Source organism: Staurois parvus, unplaced genomic scaffold (genome assembly GCF_062004578.1).
Source record: "Staurois parvus isolate SC_StPar_1 unplaced genomic scaffold, SC_StPar_1.0 ptg000328l, whole genome shotgun sequence".
NCBI classification, from domain to species: Eukaryota; Metazoa; Chordata; class Amphibia; order Anura; family Ranidae; genus Staurois; species Staurois parvus.
Window position 1 is genome coordinate 1,013,811 of NW_028318124.1, and position 23,690 is coordinate 1,037,500.

At 43.5% G+C, this 23,690-nt stretch overlaps 1 protein-coding gene across 1 annotated transcript in view; it reads right to left on the bottom strand.

Moving 5' to 3' along the window:
- PSME3 (proteasome activator subunit 3) overlaps positions 1-23,690 on the bottom strand; it is a 64,328-nt gene that overhangs the window by 19,179 nt on the left and 21,459 nt on the right. The window contains exons 2-5 of the mRNA XM_089683942.1: positions 20,255-20,287; positions 7,911-7,973; positions 7,717-7,821; positions 4,036-4,084 (exon numbers count right to left, since the gene is read on the bottom strand). Coding sequence (XP_089540068.1) covers positions 4,036-4,084; positions 7,717-7,821; positions 7,911-7,973; positions 20,255-20,287 — 250 coding nt within the window. The remainder of the gene's footprint in view (positions 1-4,035; positions 4,085-7,716; positions 7,822-7,910; positions 7,974-20,254; positions 20,288-23,690) is intronic.

Genomic DNA, 23,690 nt, shown 5'->3' on the forward strand with positions numbered 1-23,690 from the left:
GGGCAAAATGTCAAGCCTTTTCAATAAAGGCTACCCTAAGCTATTTCATTCCACCAGCTCCCTATCAAAATCTAAAAGAGTGTCCATACTGTTACATAAAAATGCAGTTGACATAACCCATCATCTTGCAGACCCACAATGGAGGTTTATTTTTCTTAAGGGAACTTGGTCTGGAATGCCAATCACTCAGGCCAATGTTTATTTCCCGAACTCTGCACATATAACATTTTCCCAACATTTAATGGAGGAACTGAAAGGTTTTTGCCTCCAGCTGTATTATACTGGGGGAGATTTTAATGTGCCTTTGAATCCACTCCAGGATTCATCCAATGGGAAATCCAGTCTGTCATATAGGATTTTATGGAAAATAAAATCACTCCTATCCTCATTAACGCTTGTAGATACCTGGCACACAGTACATCCCTTAGATAAAGACTTTACGTACTTTTCTCCATTACACAAAAAATTTCTCTGGAATTGATTATATCTTTACTTCACAGAGACCTACCGAGTGTACATGAGGGAAACATAGGGATTACGACATTCTTAGACCATACCTCAGTATCTTTATCTCTTCATTTACCCAAAACTAAATCAAAAGAGAGCAGCTGGAGGCTAAATCCATCATTTGTACTGGACCCAGAGGGGTTGCACTAACGAATGCTATCAAATTATACTTTGCTGAAAATGTTTCAGAAGACCTTTCCCCAATGACTGACTATCTGGGCAGCTCACAAATGTGTGATTCGGGGAGTACTCATAAGTCTAGAAGAAGAAAAAAAAAGCTGCTGAGAAACCGATCTCGCAACTAACCAATAAGATTGCACATTTATAAAGGTCAACATAAACAATCAGTGGGAATTCGGACAACTACGGAACTTCTTGAAACACTTAAATCCCTACAGTCTTTATTAGATTTAAAAGCCAAAAGAATGCTCTTCCTGAAAAAAACGTTTCTATTATGAACATAATGACAAAAAGCGGGAAAATTTTGGCTAGGGACCTAAAAGCGGCACATAGCACAAATATATCTGCTATTAAGAACAAAAAAAGGACAGTTGGTTCACTCTATGGATAAAATCGCTCACATTTTTCATGCATACTACTCAGATCTGTATAATCTACCAAAGGCTCATAAACCGTGAGATTTACAGGGATCTAGATTTACAGGGATCATGCCTGGCAGAGAGGCGAGGGATAATGTCACGAAAGTCTTATATCTGATGCATAGGATACGTTCAAGTCACAGCGAAGACCTTTTGGTATCAAGAGACACTGAAAAGGCCTTTGACCGGGTTTCCTGGGATCTCCTAAAAGCCACCTACGCCCACATAGGGCTTCAACATCATATGCTTATGTGGATAGCCACTTTGCATCATAAACCCCTAGCTAGATTGAAGATAAATGGAATTTTTTCAGCCACTATACAGTGAAGAAAATACGTATTTGATTCTCCACGAATTTTGAATGTTTGCCCACTTACAAAGAAATGAGCAGTCTAAAAATCGAATTGTAGGTGTATTGTAACAGACAGAATAGCAACAAACATTTCAAAAGAAATGCATGTCTAACAAATGATGCACTGATTTGCATGTTTATGAGGGAAATAAGTATTTGATCCCCTATCATTCAGCAGGATTTCTGGCTACCAGGTGTCTTTCAACGAGCTGAGATGAGAAGCAGTCTCTTAAAGGGAGTGCTGCTAATCTAATTTTGTTACCTGCATAAAAGACATCTGTCCACAGGAGCACTCAAACAATCAGATTCCAAACTCTCCACCATGGCAAAGACCAAAGAGCTGTTCAAGGATGTCAGGGACAAGATTGTAGACCTACACAAGGTTGGACTGGACTACCAAACTATTGCCAAGCAGCTTGGTGAGAAGGTGACAGTGAGGAATCATCCCAGAACTACACGTGAGGATCTTGTCAATGATCTCCAGACAGATGGGACCACAGTCACCAAGAAAACAATTGGCAACACACTACACCGACAAGGATTGAAATCCTGCAGTGCCTACAAGGTCCCTCTGCTCAAGAAAGCACATGTCCAGGCCCGTCTGAAGTTTGCCACTGAACATCTGAATGATGCAGAGGACTGGTTGAAAGTGTTGTGGTCAGATGAGACCAAAATCAAGCTCTTTAGCATCAACTCAACTCGCCATGTTTGGAAGAGGAATGCTGCCTATGACCCCAAGAACACCACCCCAACTGTCAAACATGGTGGCGGACACATTCTGCTTTGGGTGTGTTTTTCTGCTAAGGGGACAGAACAACTGCACCGCATCAAAAAGGGACGATGGACGGGGCAATGTACTGTCAAATCTTGGGTGAGAACCTTCTTCCCTCACCCAGGGCATTGAAAATGGGTCGTGGATGGGTGTTCCAGCATGAGAATGACCCAAAACACATGGCCAAGGCAACAAAGGAGTGGCTCAAGAAGAAGCACATTAAGGTCCTGGAGTGGCCTAGCCAGTCTCCAGACCTTAATCCGATCTGTGGAGGGAGCTGAAAGTTCGAGTTGCCAAACGTCAGCCACCAAACCTTAATGACTTGGAGAGGATCTGCCAAGATGAGTGGGCCAAAATCCCTCCTGAGATATGTGAAAACCTGGTGGCCAACAAGGGATTTGCCACCAAGTACTAAGTCATGTTTTGTGAAGGGGATCAAATACTTATTTCCCTCATGAACATGCAAATCAGAGCATAATGTTAGACATGCATTTCTTTTGAATTTTGTGTTGCTATTCTGTCTCTCAGTGTTACAATACACCTACCATTCGATTTTAGACTATTTCTTTGTGAGTGGGCAAACATTCAAAATCAGCAGGGGATCAAATACGTATTTCCTTCACTGTATGCTACAAATAAAACGTATGTATGTTTCAAGTTGTACTGATGTTTTTGCGAATTGTTGATTTTGCATGAAACTATATATCAGTTTAACAAGATTATTGCACATATTGAATAAAAGGTTTACCAGATAAGCTGTGAACACTTGTCTATGCTGCCTGGCATTGTTGAATGCTGGGAACAACTGGATGCATATTGTAACTGAGAACTCTGCCAAGTATAATTGTATCGTTGTAAAGTGTACTGTTTTGACCTTGCCTTGAAACCTCAAAAAAATTTTTGATGAAAAAAAAAAAAAAAACATGTTTATATGATATGGGTTCAGTGAAGTGATTGTATGTTTCACTATTCTTGTATTCTGCGGATCCATATCATTCCTAATGTCTAGTAGCTACTGTGGTCCTGAGCTACCTGCGTGATCCCCCCCCCCCCCCCCTTTTTTTTCTTCCCTTCATAAGTTCAGCTGTGTATAGTACAACTGTATTGTGACACATTTTGTTCTATGCTTATTTTCTATCAATAAACTAGTTAATTAAGGCAAAATAAAAGAAAATTGGACTTGCTGAAATTCAAACCTAGCATCAGAATGGGGAAGAAAGGGAATTTTAAATGATTTTGAACATGACATGGTTGTTGGTGCCAGAATATTGAATATTTCAAAAACTGCTGATCTATTGGGATTGTCATGCACAACCATCTCTAGGGTTTACAAAGAATGTTCAGAAAAATAGAAAATATCCAGTGAGCGGCAGTTGTGTGGACGAAAATGCCTTGTTGATGTCAGAGGAGAATGGGCAGACTGGTTGCTGTGACATTCAGATAGTAGGGTCAAAATTAGGCGTAAACATGAAATCATGGACCCATCCTGCCTTGTATCAATGGTTCAGGCTAGTGGTGGTGGTGTAATGGTGTGGGGGATATTTTCTTGGCACTAGCAAGGTGTACCTATATTAAGCCCTGTAGACATTTATAATGTCTGCATATCTGACTAGTAGAAGGTTAAAACTAGAAGATACAACATTACAGAATTATCTTTGCTCTGCTTTTTTTTTATTACCTAGTGTGTTCACTTTCACTGTGTTCTTTGATCAAATCTTTTTTAGTATTTGCATCCATTCTGACAGAAATAAAGCAATTTGTTTTCCCAAACATAATACCAACAAAAAGAAAAAAAACATACTAACCTGGGCAGTGATCATCACCATCTTCCAGTTTTCGCTTCTTAAGGTTGGGCTGTAAAAAAAAAAAAACAAAAAAAACAAAAAAAACACCACATAGGAAGAAGCAGTTATGTACAGTGACAGCCAACAAAGGAGACCCTCCTATTCCCTAGTCAATATCTATCCAAGTGTAAGCTTGTTCACAAAATGTTAGTACAGTAAATTTACACAGTGCTTGAAGCAACCAATTCTAGTGGCGATTCTATCTGAAAGAAGCCTAAAACCATGAAAACACTGAATGGTACAGTGAAGGAAATAAGTATTTGATCACCTGCTGATTTTGAATGCCCACTCACAAAGAAATGATCAGTCTAAAAATCGAATGGTAGGTGTATTGTAACACTAAGACAGAATAGCAACAAAAAAATTCAAAAGAAATGCATGTCTAACAAATTATGCACGGATTTGCATGTTCATGAAAAACATGACTTAGTACTTGGTGGCAAATCCCTTCTTGGCAATCACAGAGATCAGACGTTTCCTGTAGTTGGCCACCAGGTTTGCACACATCTTAGGAGGAATTTTGGCTCACTCCTCTTGGCAGATCCTCTCCAAGTCATTAAGGTTTGGTGGCGGACGTTTGGCAACTTGAACTTTCAGCTCCCTCCACAGATCGGATTAAGGTCTGGAGACTGGCTAGGCCACTCCAGGACCTTAATGTGCTTCTTCTTGAGCCACTCCTTTGTTGCCTTGGCCATGTGTTTTGGGTCATTTTCATGCTGGAACACCCATCCATGACCCATTTTCAATGCCCTGGGTGAGAGAAGAAGGTTCTCACGCAAGATTTGACAGTACGTTGCCCCGTCCATCGTCCCTTTGGTGCGGTGCAGTTGTCCTGTCCCCTTAGCAGAAAAACACCCCCAAAGCAGAATGTTTCCACCACGTTTGACAGTTGGGAAGGTGTTCTTGGGGTCATAGGCAGCATTCCTCCTCCTCCAAACACAGCGAGTTGAGTTGATGCCAAAGAGCTCAATTTTGGGCTCAACCAGTTCTCCTCTGCATCATTCAGATGTTCAGTGGCAAACTACAGACGGGCCTGGACATGTGCTTTCTTGAGCAGAGGGCCTTGTGGGCACTGCAGGATTTCAATCCTTGTCGGTGTAGTGTGTTACCAATTGTTTTCTTGGTGACTGTGGTCTCAGCTGCCTGGAGATCATTGACAAGATCCTCACGTGTAGTTCTGGGATGATTCCTCACTGTTCTCTTGATCATTGACACTCCACGAGGTGAGATCTTGCATGGTGCACCAGACCTAGGGAGACTGATAGTTTTGTGTTTCTTCCATTTGTGAATGATTGCACCAACTGTTGTCACCTTTTCACCAAGCTGCTTGGCGATAGTTTGGTAGCCCAGTCCAGCCTTGTGTAGGTGTACAATCTTGTCCCTGACATCCTTGGACAGCTCTTTGGTCTTTGCCATGGTGGAGAGTTTGGAAACTGATTGATTGCTCCTGTGGACAGGTGTCTTTTATACAGGTAACAAAATGAGATTAGTAGCACTCCTTTTAAGAGACTGCTTCTAATCTCAGCTTGTTACCTGTATGAAAGACACCTGGTAGCCAGAAATCCTGCTGAATGCCAGGGGATCAAATACTTATTTCCCTCATAAACATGCAAATCAGTGCATAATTTGTTAGACATGCATTTCTTTTGAATGTTTGTTGCTATTCTGTCCCTCAGTGTTACAATACACCTACCATTCGATTTTTAGACTGATCATTTCTTTGTGAGTGGGCAAACATTCAAAATTAGTAGGGGATCAAATACTTATTTCCTTCACTGTATATGTATGGGCAAAAGCATAATATTTCCCTAGCTACACCTTTTTCAATGTGGTCCACAAATGTGTTCCAAAATTCATGTATTGCAGATATAGCATGATAGTATGTACATTCATGGCCAAAAATCTTGTCCCCCCCTGCAAATCTGTCAGATAATGCACCACTTCGCCAATAAAATTGTTGCAATTACAAATGTTTCGACATTCTCAGGTTTATTTCCTTTGTGTGTATTGGTATGACACAAAAATGTGGAGAAAGAAAAATTCAAAATCGGACACATTCCACGAAAACCCCCAAAAATGGACTAGTCAAAACTGACACTTTCAATATTTGCTAGCACACCCCTTGGAAAAAAATAACTGAAATTGATTGGCTTCCTGTAACCATAGTTTTTCCAACCTCTCTACTGGAATTTTGGAGTTCTATTCTTTCGCCAACTGCTCTCAGATTGGAAGGGTTCCTTTTCCCCAGCTGCTGTTTTGAGATCTCTCCACAGGTGTTCTATGGGACAAAGATCTGGACTCCTTGCTGGCCAGTTCAGTAGTTTTTTTTTTCTTGGTGCTTTTTGATGTGTGCTTTGGGTCATTGTCCTGCTGTAAGACCCATGACCTCTGGTGGAGACCCAACTTTCTGACACTGGGCCCTATATTGCGCCTCAGATTTCTTTGATAATCTTAAGACTTCACAGTGCCTTGCACACAGTCACACATTCAGTACCTGAAGCAGCAAAGCAACCCCAAAATATCAGTGAACCTCCACCATGTTTGACTGTGGTCTTTTCTTTAAAGGCCTCATTGCTTTTTCTGAAATAATGATGGGCTTTACCAAAAAAGCTGCAATTTTGTTTTGTCGGTCCACAGCACATTCTCCCAAAAGGATTTTGGCTTCCTCGGGTAGGTTTTGGCAAACTCCAATCTGACTTTTTAATGTTTCTGTGTCAGCAGTGGGCTCCTCCTGGGTCTCCTACCATAGCTTCCCTTTTCATTCAGACATATAGTGCGAGCTGACACAGTTGAACCCTGTGCCTGAAGGTCAGATTGAATTTGTCTGAAGTTGATCAAGGTTCTTTATCCACCATTCGGACAATTCTTCGTTCCAATCTTTGATCAATTATTCTCTTTCGTCCAAGTCCCAGGGAGATTAGCTACAGTGCTATGGGCTGTAAACTTTGACAATGTTGCTCACAGTGGACACAGGAACATTTAGATCTCTGGTGATGGAATTCTAACCTTGAGATCGTCCATGCTCTTGAACAACACTTAGGCAATGCTTTCCTGCTCTCTCTTCTCCATGCTCCATGTGGCACAGAGACACACAACAGAAATGTTCACCATTAACTGGTTGCTGGTGTGATTTCCATATTGTTAGCACCTGTTAATTGATACAGGGGAGTTTAAATACAAATTCCAGGAGCATCATAAAACTTGGAATGCAATTATTTTTTACAATTTTGAGAAAGTGCCAATAATTTTTTCCAGTGCTTTTTTGGGGTATTGCATGGAATGTGTCAGATTTGGCTTTTTGTTTCTCCACCTTTTTGTGTCTCACAAATACAAATAAAAGAAAAATAATTTGCTGGGCAAAGTGGTGCATTATCTGACAAATGCAGGGGTGCCAGTATTTTTGGCCATGACTGTATGTTGTATGATATAGATAAGTAGCAGACAGAAGTGTTAATTTTATATCTATGCTTCATTACATAGATCAGGATATATTCTATCAACCTGCTAGCATACAAACGTGACATACAACTAATTAAACAGAAAGTACTACACAAAATTATTCTTTATAAAATAGCTGCAGCTGATAAAATCAACTTTGCACTGCACTTCGTACCAAAAGAGTTCCCACACACACCAACTTACACCATCCAATCCGTCATGACTGTTAGTCAGCAGAATGGGATCTGGTACTGGCAAATTCATTTCAGAATGTATTTGTGTGAGGTCTTGAACATTAAGCATGGGCTCCTGCAAATAAAAAGTACAGATAGGAAAAATGTGATAACAGAAACAAAAAGACTAATGTCTTATTTTTAATTAAAAATGAGCAGTCCTACCTTCAGAAAGCTGTCCAGTTCTAACAATTTCTTTGGGAAAAAAGTGGCAACAAGATCTTCAGCCTTAAACACCAAGAAAAAAAACAAAACGAATATTAAGCGTTAACACTGCACACTGTAGCTTTTGTTATTACATTATTGCGCAACACAGCATCCCCTTTGAACACCAAGTAAAGTTGCTCATCATTGAGCTAGAACCCACACAAACACTGAATATTCAGAGCCCTAGCAAGCAGTCAAAGATAGTCATAATTGCAGGCATGTCCTCATTCATGTCCAGCACCTAAATCTGTATCTTTTTTCTAAACAAGCATTATTAATTTATTGTTGTTTTCCCACAATAAATCACCAGTGGAATTGTTTAAAACAGTAAAAAAGCTGTTCAAAACAGTTCACCGTTTTCTGATCATTCACTACCCAACAAGCCTTGGCCATGTTTGTCGTGCCCCATATCTCAATCAAGCTGAAAACTGGGCAACCAGCATATAACTGCAGCTTTTAATAAACTGTAAATTTGAGAACACCTTAAAGGATAAGTTAACCTAATAAAATAATAAAAAAAATGGCCAGTTTTTGTGCTTTCCACTCTGCTATGCAGAGCCATCCAAAGCAGTGTGCTGGAGCTGACAGGGGAGAGCACTGTATTGTTTACATACAGTTCTCTCCCACATTGGTAATACTCGGCGATCATCGGGTGCCGGTGAGTAATCACCGGCTGGGACCCGGTGACTGACAGCTGGCGGCGTGGGTAGGGCGCATGCGCCCTACACCCAAGAATGCAAAATCACATACACACACACACGTGATTTTGCACACCCCTGCCGCCCTGTAGCAGTATTTATGCTATAGGGTGGTGGGAAAGCGGTTAATTTACAGATCGCTGTAAATGGTGTGGCTTGAGCCCCACAGGGCCACGTTCTTTTCAAATTAGCAGGTGTGGGGAGAAGATCCCTGGCCGACTGTCACAATGGATTGGCGAGAGGCTGCAGGAGTGGAAGCATGTTACATGTTCCATCCTACAAATGGGTGGAACATGCAACAGGTTCCCAAAAGGTGAACTTCTCCTTTAACCACTTGCCCTCCAGAGGATTTACCTCCCTTAATGACCAGGCCTTTTTTTGCTATTCGGCGCTGCACAATTTCAACTTATAATTGTGCGGTCATGCAATGTTGTACCCAAACCAAATTTACATTCTTTTTTTTCCCCCACACAAATAGAGCTTTCTTTCAGGGGTATTTGATCACCTGTGCGCTTTTTATTTTTGGCGCTATAAATAAAAAAATTTTGAAAAAACCCCTATTTTTTACTTTCGGCTATAAAAAAAAAAAAAACCACAGTAAACTCAAAGTTATTCATAAATTTAGCCCAAAATGTATTCTGCTACATGTTCGGTAAAGAAAAATCCCAATAAGTGTATATTGATTTGTGTGAAAGTTATAGAGCTTACAAAATATTGCAATTTACACCATTGTTTGCTATACAGCGCTGCACTAGTTTAAACTGACAATTGCGCGGTCATGCAATGCTGTACATAAATGATATTTATGTCCTTTGTCACACAAATAGAGCTTTTTTTTGGTCGTTTTTGAACACCTGTGAGCTTTTTATTTTTCACGCTATAAACAAAAAGACTAAAATTTTGAAAATAATTAAAAAAAAAAAAATATATATATATATATATATATATATCTCATTTCTGTCATGAAAAATATCCAAAAAACCCTCAAATTTCAAAAAATGGAATTTACACAGCTTTTGCTTTCTGACTGCCTATCATCACACTTCTTCAGGTGCTAAAATGCCAGGACAGTACAACGCCCCCCCCCCCCAAATAACCCCTTTTTGGAAAGTAGACACCACAAGGAATTGAAAAATAGGCATGGTGAGTATTTTGCAGATCTCATCTTTTCTCACAAGTTTTTTTAAATATAAAAAAAAGAAAAAAATGTTTGTTTTTTTTCTTCAATTTCCAAAAACTTGCTGCAACAAACGAGATCTGCAAAATACTCCCAATGCTTCCTATCAAATTCCTTGGGGTGCCTACTTTCCAAAACTTGGTCATGGGGGGGGGGTTGCTATCTTGGCATTTCAGGGCCTCTGAATCTGTGATAGGTAGTCAGAAAGTGTTATGAGGGGAAAAGGCCCTTTAAAAGCCTGGAGATGCTTATTGGATTTGGGAGTCCTGTACTTGGATAGACTGTCATAAAGTCTCTCACATGCGGTATCCCCATACTCAGGAGAAGTAGCAGAATGTATTCTGAGTGTAATTCCACATATACCCATGGCATGTGTGAGCAATAAATTATTTAAATGACAATTGTGTAAAAAAAAAAAAAAAACTTTTTTTGTGTCATTTTTCAAAAACTTGTGGTAAAAAATTAATTATTCTATTGACTCAACATGGCTCTCAGCAAATAGCTTGGAGTGTCTACTTTCCAAAAAAAAAAGGGTAATTTTGGGGGGTGGGGGCATTTTATGCCCAGCATTAGAAATGTATGCCACACATCACTCACTCTTCTAACCACCTGAAGACCAAGCTTTTTCTGACACTTTGTTGACTTGAAAAAAATCTGTATTTTTGCTAGTTAATTACTTTGAAACCGCAAACACTATATATATTTTTAAAGCAGACACCCCAGTGAATAAAATGGTGGGTGCTGCAATTTTTTTATGTCACATAGTACTCGTGCAGCGATTTTTCAAATGCAAAGTTTTTTAAAAGAAATACACTTTTTTTAAATTTTAATGCACCATAGGCAATACTTTAAAAGCATTTACAAGCTACCATTTTAGATTTACAGAGTAGGTTTATTGCTAGAATTACTGCCCTTGATCTGATGTTCGTGGAGATACCTCACATGCAAAGTGCAACTGCTGTTTACATACTGGCATGGGGTAAAATCTTTAGTTACCGTATTTTTTGCTCCATAAGACGCACCTGACCATAAGACGCACCCTAGGTTTTAGAGGCAGAAAACAAGAAAAAAAATATTCTGAACCAATAGACTGCAGACACAGTACAGGGGACGGCCAGAGACTGCGGACACAGTACAGGGGACGGCCAGAGACTGCGGACACAGTACAGGGGACGGCCAGAGACTGCGGCCACAGTACAGGGGACGGCCAGAGACTGCGGCCACAGTACAGGGGACGGCCAGAGACTGCGGCCACAGTACAGGGGACGGCCAGAGACTGCGGCCACAGTACAGGGGACGGCCAGAGACTGCGGCCACAGTACAGGGGACGGCCAGAGACTGCGGCCACAGTACAGGAGACGACCAGAGACTGCGGCCACAGTACAGGAGACGACCAGAGACTGCGGCCACAGTACAGGAGACGACCAGAGACTGCGGCCACAGTACAGGGGACGACCAGAGACTGCGGCCACAGTACAGGGGACGACCAGAGACTGCGGCCACAGTACAGGAGACGACCAGAGACTGCGGCCACAGTACAGGAGACGACCAGAGACTGCGGCCACAGTACAGGAGACGACCAGAGACTGCGGCCACAGTACAGGAGACGACCAGAGACTGCGGCCACAGTACAGGAGACGACCAGAGACTGCGGCCACAGTACAGGAGACGACCAGAGACTGCGGCCACAGTACAGGAGACGACCAGAGACTGCGGCCACAGTACAGGAGACGACCAGAGACTGCGGCCACAGTACAGGAGACGACCAGAGACTGCGGCCACAGTACAGGAGACGACCAGAGACTGCGGCCACAGTACAGGAGACGACCAGAGACTGCGGCCACAGTACAGGAGACGACCAGAGACTGCGGCCACAGTACAGGAGACGACCAGAGACTGCGGCCACAGTACAGGAGACGACCAGAGACTGCGGCCACAGTACAGGAGACGACCAGAGACTGCGGCCACAGTACAGGAGACGACCAGAGACTGCGGCCACAGTACAGGAGACGACCAGAGACTGCGGCCACAGTACAGGAGACGACCAGAGACTGCGGCCACAGTACAGGAGACGACCAGAGACTGCGGCCACAGTACAGGAGACGACCAGAGACTGCGGCCACAGTACAGGAGACGACCAGAGACTGCGGCCACAGTACAGGAGACGACCAGAGACTGCGGCCACAGTACAGGAGACGACCAGAGACTGCGGCCACAGTACAGGAGACGACCAGAGACTGCGGCCACAGTACAGGAGACGACCAGAGACTGCGGCCACAGTACAGGAGACGACCAGAGACTGCGGCCACAGTACAGGAGACGACCAGAGACTGCGGCCACAGTACAGGAGACGACCAGAGACTGCGGCCACAGTACAGGAGACGACCAGAGACTGCGGCCACAGTACAGGAGACGACCAGAGACTGCGGCCACAGTACAGGAGACGACCAGAGACTGCGGCCACAGTACAGGAGACGACCAGAGACTGCGGCCACAGTACAGGAGACGACCAGAGACTGCGGCCACAGTACAGGAGACGACCAGAGACTGCGGCCACAGTACAGGAGACGACCAGAGACTGCGGCCACAGTACAGGAGACGACCAGAGACTGCGGCCACAGTACAGGAGACGACCAGAGACTGCGGCCACAGTACAGGAGACGACCAGAGACTGCGGACACAGTACAGGAGACGACCAGAGACTGCGGACACAGTACAGGAGACGACCAGAGACTGCGGACACAGTACAGGAGACGACCAGAGACTGCGGACACAGTACAGGAGACGACCAGAGACTGCGGACACAGTACAGGAGACGACCAGAGACTGCGGACACAGTACAGGAGACGACCAGAGACTGCGGACACAGTACAGGAGACGACCAGAGACTGCGGACACAGTACAGGAGACGACCAGAGACTGCGGACACAGTACAGGAGACGACCAGAGACTGCGGACACAGTACAGGAGACGACCAGAGACTGCGGACACAGTACAGGAGACGACCAGAGACTGCGGACACAGTACAGGAGACGACCAGAGACTGCGGACACAGTACAGGAGACGACCAGAGACTGCGGACACAGTACAGGAGACGACCAGAGACTGCGGACACAGTACAGGAGACGACCAGAGACTGCGGACACAGTACAGGAGACGACCAGAGACTGCGGACACAGTACAGGAGACGACCAGAGACTGCGGACACAGTACAGGAGACGACCAGAGACTGCGGACACAGTACAGGAGACGACCAGAGACTGCGGACACAGTACAGGAGACGACCAGAGACTGCGGACACAGTACAGGAGACGACCAGAGACTGCGGACACAGTACAGGAGACGACCAGAGACTGCGGACACAGTACAGGAGACGACCAGAGACTGCGGACACAGTACAGGAGACGACCAGAGACTGCGGACACAGTACAGGAGACGACCAGAGACTGCGGACACAGTACAGGAGACGACCAGAGACTGCGGACACAGTACAGGAGACGACCAGAGACTGCGGACACAGTACAGGAGACGACCAGAGACTGCGGACACAGTACAGGAGACGACCAGAGACTGCGGACACAGTACAGGAGACGACCAGAGACTGCGGACACAGTACAGGAGACGACCAGAGACTGCGGACACAGTACAGGAGACGACCAGAGACTGCGGACACAGTACAGGAGACGACCAGAGACTGCGGACACAGTACAGGAGACGACCAGAGACTGCGGACACAGTACAGGAGACGACCAGAGACTGCGGACACAGTACAGGAGACGACCAGAGACTGCGGACACAGTACATCATATAAAGTCCCCACAGGGCCCCTCCACCCAGAATATCAAATGATCTGACACCATACATCAAGGAAAAGGACTACAACTCCCAGCATGTCATTTTTAACTTACAGAAGGCAGGGGGTGCACTGAGCTCCGAGGACAGGCCATACCAGCAGACAGGACCGGACTGCAGAGCAGGGAGCGCACTATGGACACATGCCAGGAAAGGGGAGGAGCTGTAAGGACAGGCCACACCTGCGGACCGGACTGCAGAGCACAGAGAGCACTACACAGACATGCCAGGAGCGGGGAGGAGCTCCGAGGACAGGCCACACCTGCAGGGCGGACCGGCAGAGCTGGGTTCGGCGGGGGACTGCCTACTATGAAGAGCTGCGGGGACAGCCCGCTGAGAGACGGGATAAGGTAGGGAGAACGTCAGTGACAGGCTGCAGTGGGAGGGTACAGCCGCTGGCCCTAACACGGCGGCGGTGACAGGTGGAGGACTGTCAGTATCCGAAGAGAGAAGGGATAAGGCAGGGAGAGCATCGGTGACAGATTGCAGTGGGAGGGGACAGGCTGCAGTGGGAGGGGACAGGCTGCAGTGGGAGGGGACAGCCGCTGGTCCTAACACAGCGGCGGTGACAGGTGGAGGACTGTCAGTATTCGCTCCATAAGACGCACAGACATTTTCCCCCATATTTTCTGGGGAAAAAAGTGCGTCTTATGGAGCAAAAAATACGGTAAGTAGATTTTTCTTCCTTATTTTTACACTGTCCCTTTCATTTTTGATCACTTTTAATGCTATCACAGAGAATTCAAATATCCCCTATATCTTCAATGGGCATTGTCATATCTTCTTTTTTGATAAATCTGGGGTCTATCAGACTCTAGATATCTCCTCTGCCCTTACATTATCTTCTCCCTCCCACTGTTTGTAAAAGCAATCCTGCAGCTAATTAGCCACTAGGATTGCTTTTACATGAAAGCCCATTGCCGGCTGAAAAAACAATACCAGGCTAATGCCTGCATCATCCTGGTATAACCACTCAAAATCCAGTGATGTACCAGTATGTTGCTGGTCCTTGTTGAGTGTATATGCTATGTTCTTTTTTTTATGCAGCCTGTGGGCTGAATGAAAAAAAGATATATATGCCGAAGCATAGGAGCCATCCACCCACTGGCCACCCCAGGCCCCCATGCTTTGGCATATATGCTCTTTTTTGCGGATGAAAAATCTCATCCAACAGCGTGGCCCACACCTACTTGTGCATATTCTGAGAGCAAGTTCCTGTTGCTGTCAGAATAAACAGGTCGGTGCTGCAGCTGAATGCATTCCTGCAAAGAAAACAGCAATGGTTAACAATAAAACAGTAAAATTGTAACAGTGGAACAGTAACAAGAAAAACTATTTTGGTTTTTAAAATGTAAATTTTTTTGGGGAATTTGTACTTTTCATACTTTTTTTTTTAAATATTAAGCTGTACCCTATACTAATTCTCCACTAGTGTGTGGTAGCGACGGAAGCAGTCCTTGAGGCAGAGACCAGCTTGGAAAGGAGGGACAAAAAAAATGTGGCTGTCACGCCTAATTCCATGTCTGCTACAGACACGACATCTTTTTTGGGGTTTCCTTTGGGTTGGGGTACCAGGAATGTCATCGGGAAAATGCCTCTCATACAGTCGGCTAACTGCAACTGGGTTGGGGTTTTGGGCCACAGCACCTTCTGGATACAAAAAGGCCATGATGATCTCTTTCTGGAATTTTAGGAAGGATCCACTACGTCCAGTTGTTTTGTAAAGCACAAAAACATTATATAGATCTAATTGAAATAAATAACAGACACTCTTTTGTACCAGTGTCTGGCTTTTCGGGAAACTAAGTACGGCTTCATCATCTGGTCGTTGAAGTCCACCCCTCCCATGTTAAGGTTATAATCGTGGACACAGAGGGGCTTCTCAACAACACCAGCCGCCGTGCTAATTTGCATGGCCGTATCTGCTTGAAAGGAAGACAGGACGAAAACATCCTGTTTGTCCTTCCACTTCACTGCAAACAATTCCTTGGGGATCAAATCGTGACACCTGAGCTTTCTTTTGATGGTATTTACTTGCCGCTGGGTGTTTTACTTTTTGCGCTAAAAAAAAAAAAGAGCAAAAAATTTGAAGAAAAAAAAAAAGTTTCTTTGTTTCTATTATACAATTTTGCAAACAGGTAATTTTTCTCCTTCACTGATGTGCGCTGATGAGGCTGCACTGATAGGCAGCACGAATGGGCAACACTAAAGAGGTGGCACTGATGATGGGTACTCATAGGCGGCACTAACTAGCAGCACTGCTGGACTGCACAGATGGGCGGCCCTGATGATCGGTGCCGATCCCTGCGCTGACAGTGTGTGGAAAGCGCAGCCGAGAGCCAGGAATTGATTTCCCGGTGATCAGCGTGTCATTGGACACGGCTGATCACGTGGTAAAAGGCAGCTGTGATTGGCCTTTTACAACATCACGTGATCAGCTGTTTTTTTAGGACACAGTGATCACGGAGATCCCCGGGGGCGTGCAGGAGAGCGTGTTCTGGGAGGACGTCATGACGCCCTCCCAGAACTGGCCGGCCACAGTGCAGCCGTCATTCGGCTATCTGCGGTCGGCAACTAGTTAACCTACTAGCAATTACAGAAACCTGGCTTCAAGCATCAGATTCTGCTCTCCTGCAGCACTTTCCTATGGAGGCCTTCTCTGGACCAACTCACCCAGACCCAGTGGTGGGAAAGGTGGTGGAATTGGTTTGCTTCTATCCCCACTGAGCACCTTTCAAGTCCTCCATAACACTCCCTCTCTATCCTCTTCTTTCGAGACTCACTGCATTCGGCTGTTTTCTCCCATTTCTCTGAGGACGGCAGTGATCTATCGGCTTCCTGGACCGGTGTTTCGCTTTCTTGATGATTGCTCTGCCTGGCTACCCTACTTTCTCTTCTCTGAACTAACCACTATCATTCTTGGAGATTTTACATCCACTATTAATGTGAACAACACGGCTACATCCCAACTCTTCAACCTAACCTCATCTTTTGCCTTAACACAATGGACACATTCCTCCACTCACTCTTGACTGGGAATGCATTAGACCTTGTTTTCTCCCATCGTTGCACTCCCTAAAACCTCACAAACACCCCCTTTCCTCTCTCGGATCACAATATCACCTTCACAGTGTCCTCATCTTCAAACACCTATCCCTCCAAGCAGCAAACAATTACTCGCAGAAACCTTCACAACTTTAACCCTTCTCTTTTCTACTCTGCAACTGACAGCCTCTATGACAGAATCTCTCCCGTGTCCTGGCCACTGCTGTCTACAACAGTTCGCTTTCATCCACATTAGACTCACTTGCTCCTCTAACCACATGAAGCATCAGGCCCCGACCATTACAACCTTGGCAGACTGACGACATCAGACTTCTTAAGCGACATAGTCCTGTGCTGGAGAAAATGTGGCATAAAACCAAATCACACCAAGCTTTCACCCTATATAAATCTGCTTTCTTAACATACAATTGCTCCCTCCATGCTGCCACACAAGCCTACTTTGTCACTCTCATCAATAGCTTGTCATTCAGTCCTCATCTTCTCTTTTCTACTTTTAACTCACTTTCTCCACCTCCAACCTCACAGACTGCTTACGAGATTGCAAATCATTTCAAAAACAAGGTTGATGCAATACGTAGAGCCATCTCCACTGCACAGACATCTATCCCACTTAGTATACCTTATACTAAACCTCCCTCAACACTTTCCTCTTTTGACATTGCTACTACTGAAGAGGTCACTAAGCTTTTCTCAGAAGCCCTTTTAACTACCTGCCCCCTGGATCCTGTCCCCTCACAACTACTACGGTCACTCTCTTCTTCTATCCTATGCTCCCTAACTCACATCTTCAATCTCTCCCTAACGGTGCCTTCCCCACCCCTCTAAAGCATGCATACATCACTCCCATACTAAAAAAACCCTCCATGGACCCCCACCAACATGAACAACTTAAAGACCCATCTCCCTGCTCCCGTTTACCTCTAAACTGTTAGAACGCTTAGTCTACAATCGCCTGAGCTCCTACCTCACTGAAAACCACCTTCTTGACCCTTTACAGTCTGGCTTTCGCTCACTCCACTGAAACTGCCCTACTAAACCTCACTAATCTACTAATTGCTAAAACCAATGGCCACTACTCCATACTCTTACTATTTGACCTTTCTGCAGCTTTTGATACAGTTGACCAACCCCTCCTCCTCCTCAAAAAACTCCACTCTCTTGGCCTCCAAGACTCTGCTCTCTCCTGGTTCTCCCCCTACCTATTGCAGCGCTACTTCAGCGTTACCTATAACTTTGGCCCCTCCTCTCCACGTCCATATAACCGTGAAGTTTCCTTATAATTTGTTAAGAAATCCACGTGCTCGCTCAAAACTATTCATGTATGCTTTATCCTCCACCATTCAAATCTGTGCTCACCTTCACTTTGCGACCTGCCCTCTTACAGGTCAACTCGCTTGTATCTTTTTATTAGGGTCCTGAAGCAATGTTTCTCCCATGTATGGTCTCTTTCCCAACTAGTGGCTCATACTCTGTCACTCAAATGGATCCTTCAATTTTCTGTACATCTGGCCCTTTAAATGCGAGATCTTTGGTCTGCGCTAAAAGCTTCCAAAAAAAAAAAAAAAGTACTACTGAGTGTAGGCAGAGCCGGGCAACAGGAAGCTTGGGAGTGGAGGTGAGGTGAGCAAAAGCTTCGCTGTCAGCAGTATTTGCACATTGTAGTTTACGTTTTGTAAGTAGACTTTTAATTCAATAAAAAAGATTGCCTTTTATACTACACCATGGGGGCACCTTTTTCTTGTGTAAGCTTTTAGTGCAGACCAAAAGATTGCACATTTAAAAGGCCAGACATACAGAAAATTGAAGGATCCATTTGAGTGACAGAGTATGAGCCACTGGTTGGGAAAGAGACCATAAATGGGAGAACATTGCTTCAGGACCATAATAAAAAGATACAAGCGAGTTGACCTGTAAGAGGGCATGTCGCAAAGTAGAGGTGAGCACGGATTTGAATGGTGGAGGATAAACGCACACATGAATTGTTTTGAGAGCGCACGTGGATTTATTAAGAAATTATAAAGAAACTGCACAGTTATATGGATGTTCTTATCTCAAGTGTTATATGCACTTTATCTTGAGCACTTTCATTTTCATATTTGTGATTTTCAAGTTTGATTTGTACATAAGGAATCCATGCACTTTACCTTGAGCACCTTTTTACGTAAATTGTTATACATGATATATTTGGTATATATAGGGAATTGTTGACCTATAGACTTATGATTACACCTTGAATCACTAGCATTTTATTATTAATCTTTATTTAGTTTTGTATGGAATATTGGTATCTTTTTAGGGAGGCTCAGCAATGCACTTACTGTAGTAGATTTTAGTTAGGGGTATCAGAGTAAAGGAGGCTAAATACAAATGCACTCCACAGTTTTCAGATATTTATTTGTAAGACAATTTGAAAACCAGTTATTATTTTCCTTCCACTTCACAATTTTTGTGCCACTTTGTTTTGGTATGAACTTCAAAGTAACCCTACATACTTAACCACTTGCCCTCCAGAGGATTTACCCCCTTTTCTGACCAGGCCATTTTTTGCAATATGGCGCTGTGTTACTTCAACTGACTATTGTGCGGTCACGCAACTCTGCACCCAAATGAAAACGTACGTCCTTTTTTCCCCCCCACAAATAGAGCTTTCTTTTGGTGGCATTTGATTGCCTGTGCACTATTAAAAAAAAAAAATAAAAAAATATATATATATATATATATATATATATATATATATATATATATATATATATATATTTTTTTTTATTTTTGACTTTTTGCTAAACCTGAGCCTTACAGAAAAAAAAAAAAAAAAAACAAAAAAAAACAAAAAAAAACACAAATTTAGGGCAGCTACATGTCTTAGCCAAAAAAAAAAAAAAAAAAAAATCTGCATACGTATAAATTAATTGGTTTGCATTAAAGTTATTGCGTTTACAAATGGTGGTATAAATACACAAATTTTTTTTTACTAGTAATGGCAGCAATCGGCGACATATAGCGGGATTGCGGCAGGCATTCTGACATTCTGAGGGAATTGACTTGGTGTCACTGACATCCCCAGTGACACCAATACTGTGATCAGTGCTAATAAAAAGCACTGGCACTGTACTAATGGCACTGAGCAGGAAGGGGTTAACATCTGGGGTGATCAAAGTGTTAACTTTGCACTGTTTCACTATGGGGGGGTGTAGGTGTGCCCCATTCCCGGAACTGCAAAATCACTATATATACACACACGTGATTTTGCGCATCTGTGCTGCCCTGTAGCAGTATTTCTGCTTTAGGGTGGTGTGGAACTGGTTAAGACACTCACCACTGTTTAGCTAAACAACAAAGTTCCACAAAAGTAAAGACCTGCCCTCTTGGGCTTTTGACTGACGCATGGAGTTCATACTGTTTTTTTTTTCCCCTATTAAATCAATGGAAAGGCTAACACCAAGATACTACCTACACTAACAATTCAGATACATTGCAAGTTACTACAAGACAAAATTAAACAGTCTTACCTCATTTGTGATTCTCTCTCGGAAGCAGTCAACCTAGGAAAAAATAACAAACATTACCATAAATCTAAGAATAATAAAATAGGCAGCAATCTACAACCCACTTTCTCCAATTTATAGGTACTTCAAGCGGTAAACTCAAAAGCAAACATTTATTATGCTGCAGCTTGCCAATTCTTAGATGTAATGGCTGTATTAGTAGTTGTGCACCGAAATCAAAAAAAAAAAAAAACCCGCTGATAACCCCTTGCCCAACGATTCAACGGCCAATATACAGTTAGGTCCATATATACAGTTGTGTTCAAAATAATAGTTTGTTGAAAAAAGAATAAAGCTCAAAATTCTTCTAACAGCTTTTATTTCCATACACACAAATGCATTGGGAACACTACACATTCTATTCCAAATCAAAACATGAAGAAAAATATATTGGTGTTGTTCCTCTAAAAAAAAAAAAAAAAAGTGAATATTAGACTGTTCAAAAAACAGCAAATAGTGTTTGTATTCTTCTTTACAAACTCAAACAGTCACTATATAAACTGAAAAATGTTTGAATATTTTGCTTTCCTTTGAATCACTTAATATTTAGTTGTATAAGCACTGTTTCTGAGAACTGCTGTACATCTGTGTTGCATGGAGTCAACCAACTTATGGCACCTGTGATCAGGTATTCCAGCCCAGGATGATTGGACTACATTCCACAGTTCTTCTCTATTTCTTGGTTTTGCTTCAGAAACTGCATTTTTGATGTCACCCCACAAATTTTCTATTGGATTAAGATCCGGGGATTGGGCTGGCCACTCCATAATGTCAATCTTCTGGTCTGGAACCAAGATGTTGCATGTTTACTGCTGTGTTTGGGGTCGTTGTCTTGTTGGAACACCCATTTCAAGGGCATTTCCTCTTCAGCACAAGGCAGCATGACCTCTTCAAGTATTCTGATGTATTCAAACTGATTCATGATCCCTGGTATGCGATAAATAGGCCCAACACCGTAGGTATGAGAAACATCCCCATATCATGATGCTTGCGCAACCATGCTTCACTGTCTTCAGTGTACTGTGGCTTGAATTCAGTGTTTGGGGGTCATCTGACAAACTGTCTCCGGCCACTAGACCCAAAAAGAACAATCTTACTTTCATCAGTCCACAAAATGTTGTGCCATTTCTCTTTAGGCCAGTCAATGTGCTCTTTGGCAAATTGTAACCTTTTCAGCACGTCTTTTTTTTTCCAACAGTGGGACTTTGCGGGGGCTTCTTGCAGATAGCTTGGCTTCACATAGGCATCTTCTAATTGTACCAGTACTCACAGGTAACTTTAGACCTTCTTTGATCTTCCTGCAGCTGATTGTTGGCTGAGTCCTTGCCATTTTGGCTATTCTTCTATCCATTCGAATGGTAGTTTTTCACTATCTTTCAGGTTTTGGTTGCCATTTTAAAGCATTTGCAATCATTTTAGCTGAGCAGCCTATCATTTTCTGCACTTCTTTATATGTTTTCCCCTCTTCAATCAACGTTTTAATCAAGGTACGCTGTTCTTCTGAACAATGTCTGGAACGACCCATTTTCCTCAGAATTTCAGAGAGAGAAATGCACTGTAACCAGCATGTACAACATTTGCTGCCTTCCTTAAATAAGGGCAATAATTACCACCTGTTTTTCAAAGAATGAATGACCTCACTAATAGAACTCCACACTGCTATTATTTTGAACAGTGGGATTCAATTAGTGATTCAATTACACAGAATCAGCAGCATGCATGTCATGACTGTTGGGTCTGTTGGATTTCTATTACTCTACTACACCTGCTAGTAAATTATTTGCCATGTAGAAATATCATTTCTACCAAAAACAGTGAATGATCAGGTTAGTGATGTCTGATGTTGGATACAGGCACAATTTTAGATTTTTTCCAGGTATTTATCAAAACATATTCCAGCTATAGGTTATATAATGGATGTGGACTGAAAGTGCACACTCAAGTTTATTTTAAGGGCATGTATAGTATCTCACAGAAGTGAGTACACCCCTCACATTTTTGTAAATATTTTATTATATCTTTTCATATGACAAACACTGCAGAAATGACACTTTGCTACAATGAAAAATAGTGAGTGTACAGCTTACATAACAGGGTAAATTTGCTGTCCCCTCAAAATAACTCAACACACAGCCATTCGTGTCTTAACCACTGGCAACAAAAGTGAGTACACCCCTAAGTGAATGTCCATATTGGGCCCAATTAGCCATTCTCCCTCCCCGATGCCATGTGACTTGTTAGTGTTACAAGGTCTCAGCTGTGAATGGGAAGAAGGGGTGTTAAATTTGGTGTTATCACTCTCACGCTCTCATACTGGTCACTCGAAGTTCAACATGGCACCTCATGGCAAAGAACTCTCTGAGGATTTGAAAAAAAGAATTGTTGCTCTACATAAAGATGGCCTAGGCGAGAAGAAGATTTCCAAGACCCTGAAACTGAGCTGCAGCACGGTGGCCAAGACCATACAGCGGTTTAACAGGACAGGTTCCATCATGGTTGACCAAAGAAGTTGAGTGCATGTGCTCAGCGTCATATCCAAAAGGTTGTCTTTGGGAAATAGACATACGAATGCTGCCAGCATTGCTGCAGAGCTTGAAGGGGGGGGGGGTGTCAGCCCGTCAGTGCTCAGACCATATGCCGCACACTGCATCAAATTGGTCGGCATAACTGTAGTCCCAGAAGGAAGCCTCTTTTAAAGAGGATACACAAAGCCCGCAAACAGTTTGAAGACAAGCAGACTAAGGACATGGATTACTGGAACCATGTCCTGTGGTCTGATGACCAAGATAAACTTATTTGGTTCAGATGGTGTCAAGCGTGTGTGGCGCAACCAGGTGAGGAGTACAAAGACAAGTGTCTTGCCTACAGTCAAGCATGGTGGTGGGAGTGTCATGGTCTGGGGCTGCATGAGTGCTGCTGCCACTAGGGAGCTACAGTTCATTGAGGGAACCATGAATGCCAACATGTCCTGTGACATACTGAAGCAGAGCATGATCCCCTTCCTTTGGAGACTGGGCCGCAGGGCAGTATTCCAACATGATAACCCCAAACACTCCTCCAAGATGACCACTGCCTTGCTAAAGAAGCTGATGGTAAAGGTGATGGACTGGCCAATCATGTCTCCAGACCTAAACCCTATTGTGCATCTGTGGGGCATCCTCAAACGGAAGGTGGAGGAGTGCAAGGTCTCTAACATCCACCAGCTCCGTGATATCGTCATGGAGGAGTGGAAGAGGACTCCAGTGGCAACCTCTGAAGCTCTGGTGAACTCCATGCTCAAGGGGTTAAGGCAATGCTGGAAAATAATGGCAGACACACAAAATATTACACTTTGGGCCCAGTTTGGACATTTTCACCTAGGGGTGTACTCACATTTGTTGCCAGTTTAGACATTAATGGC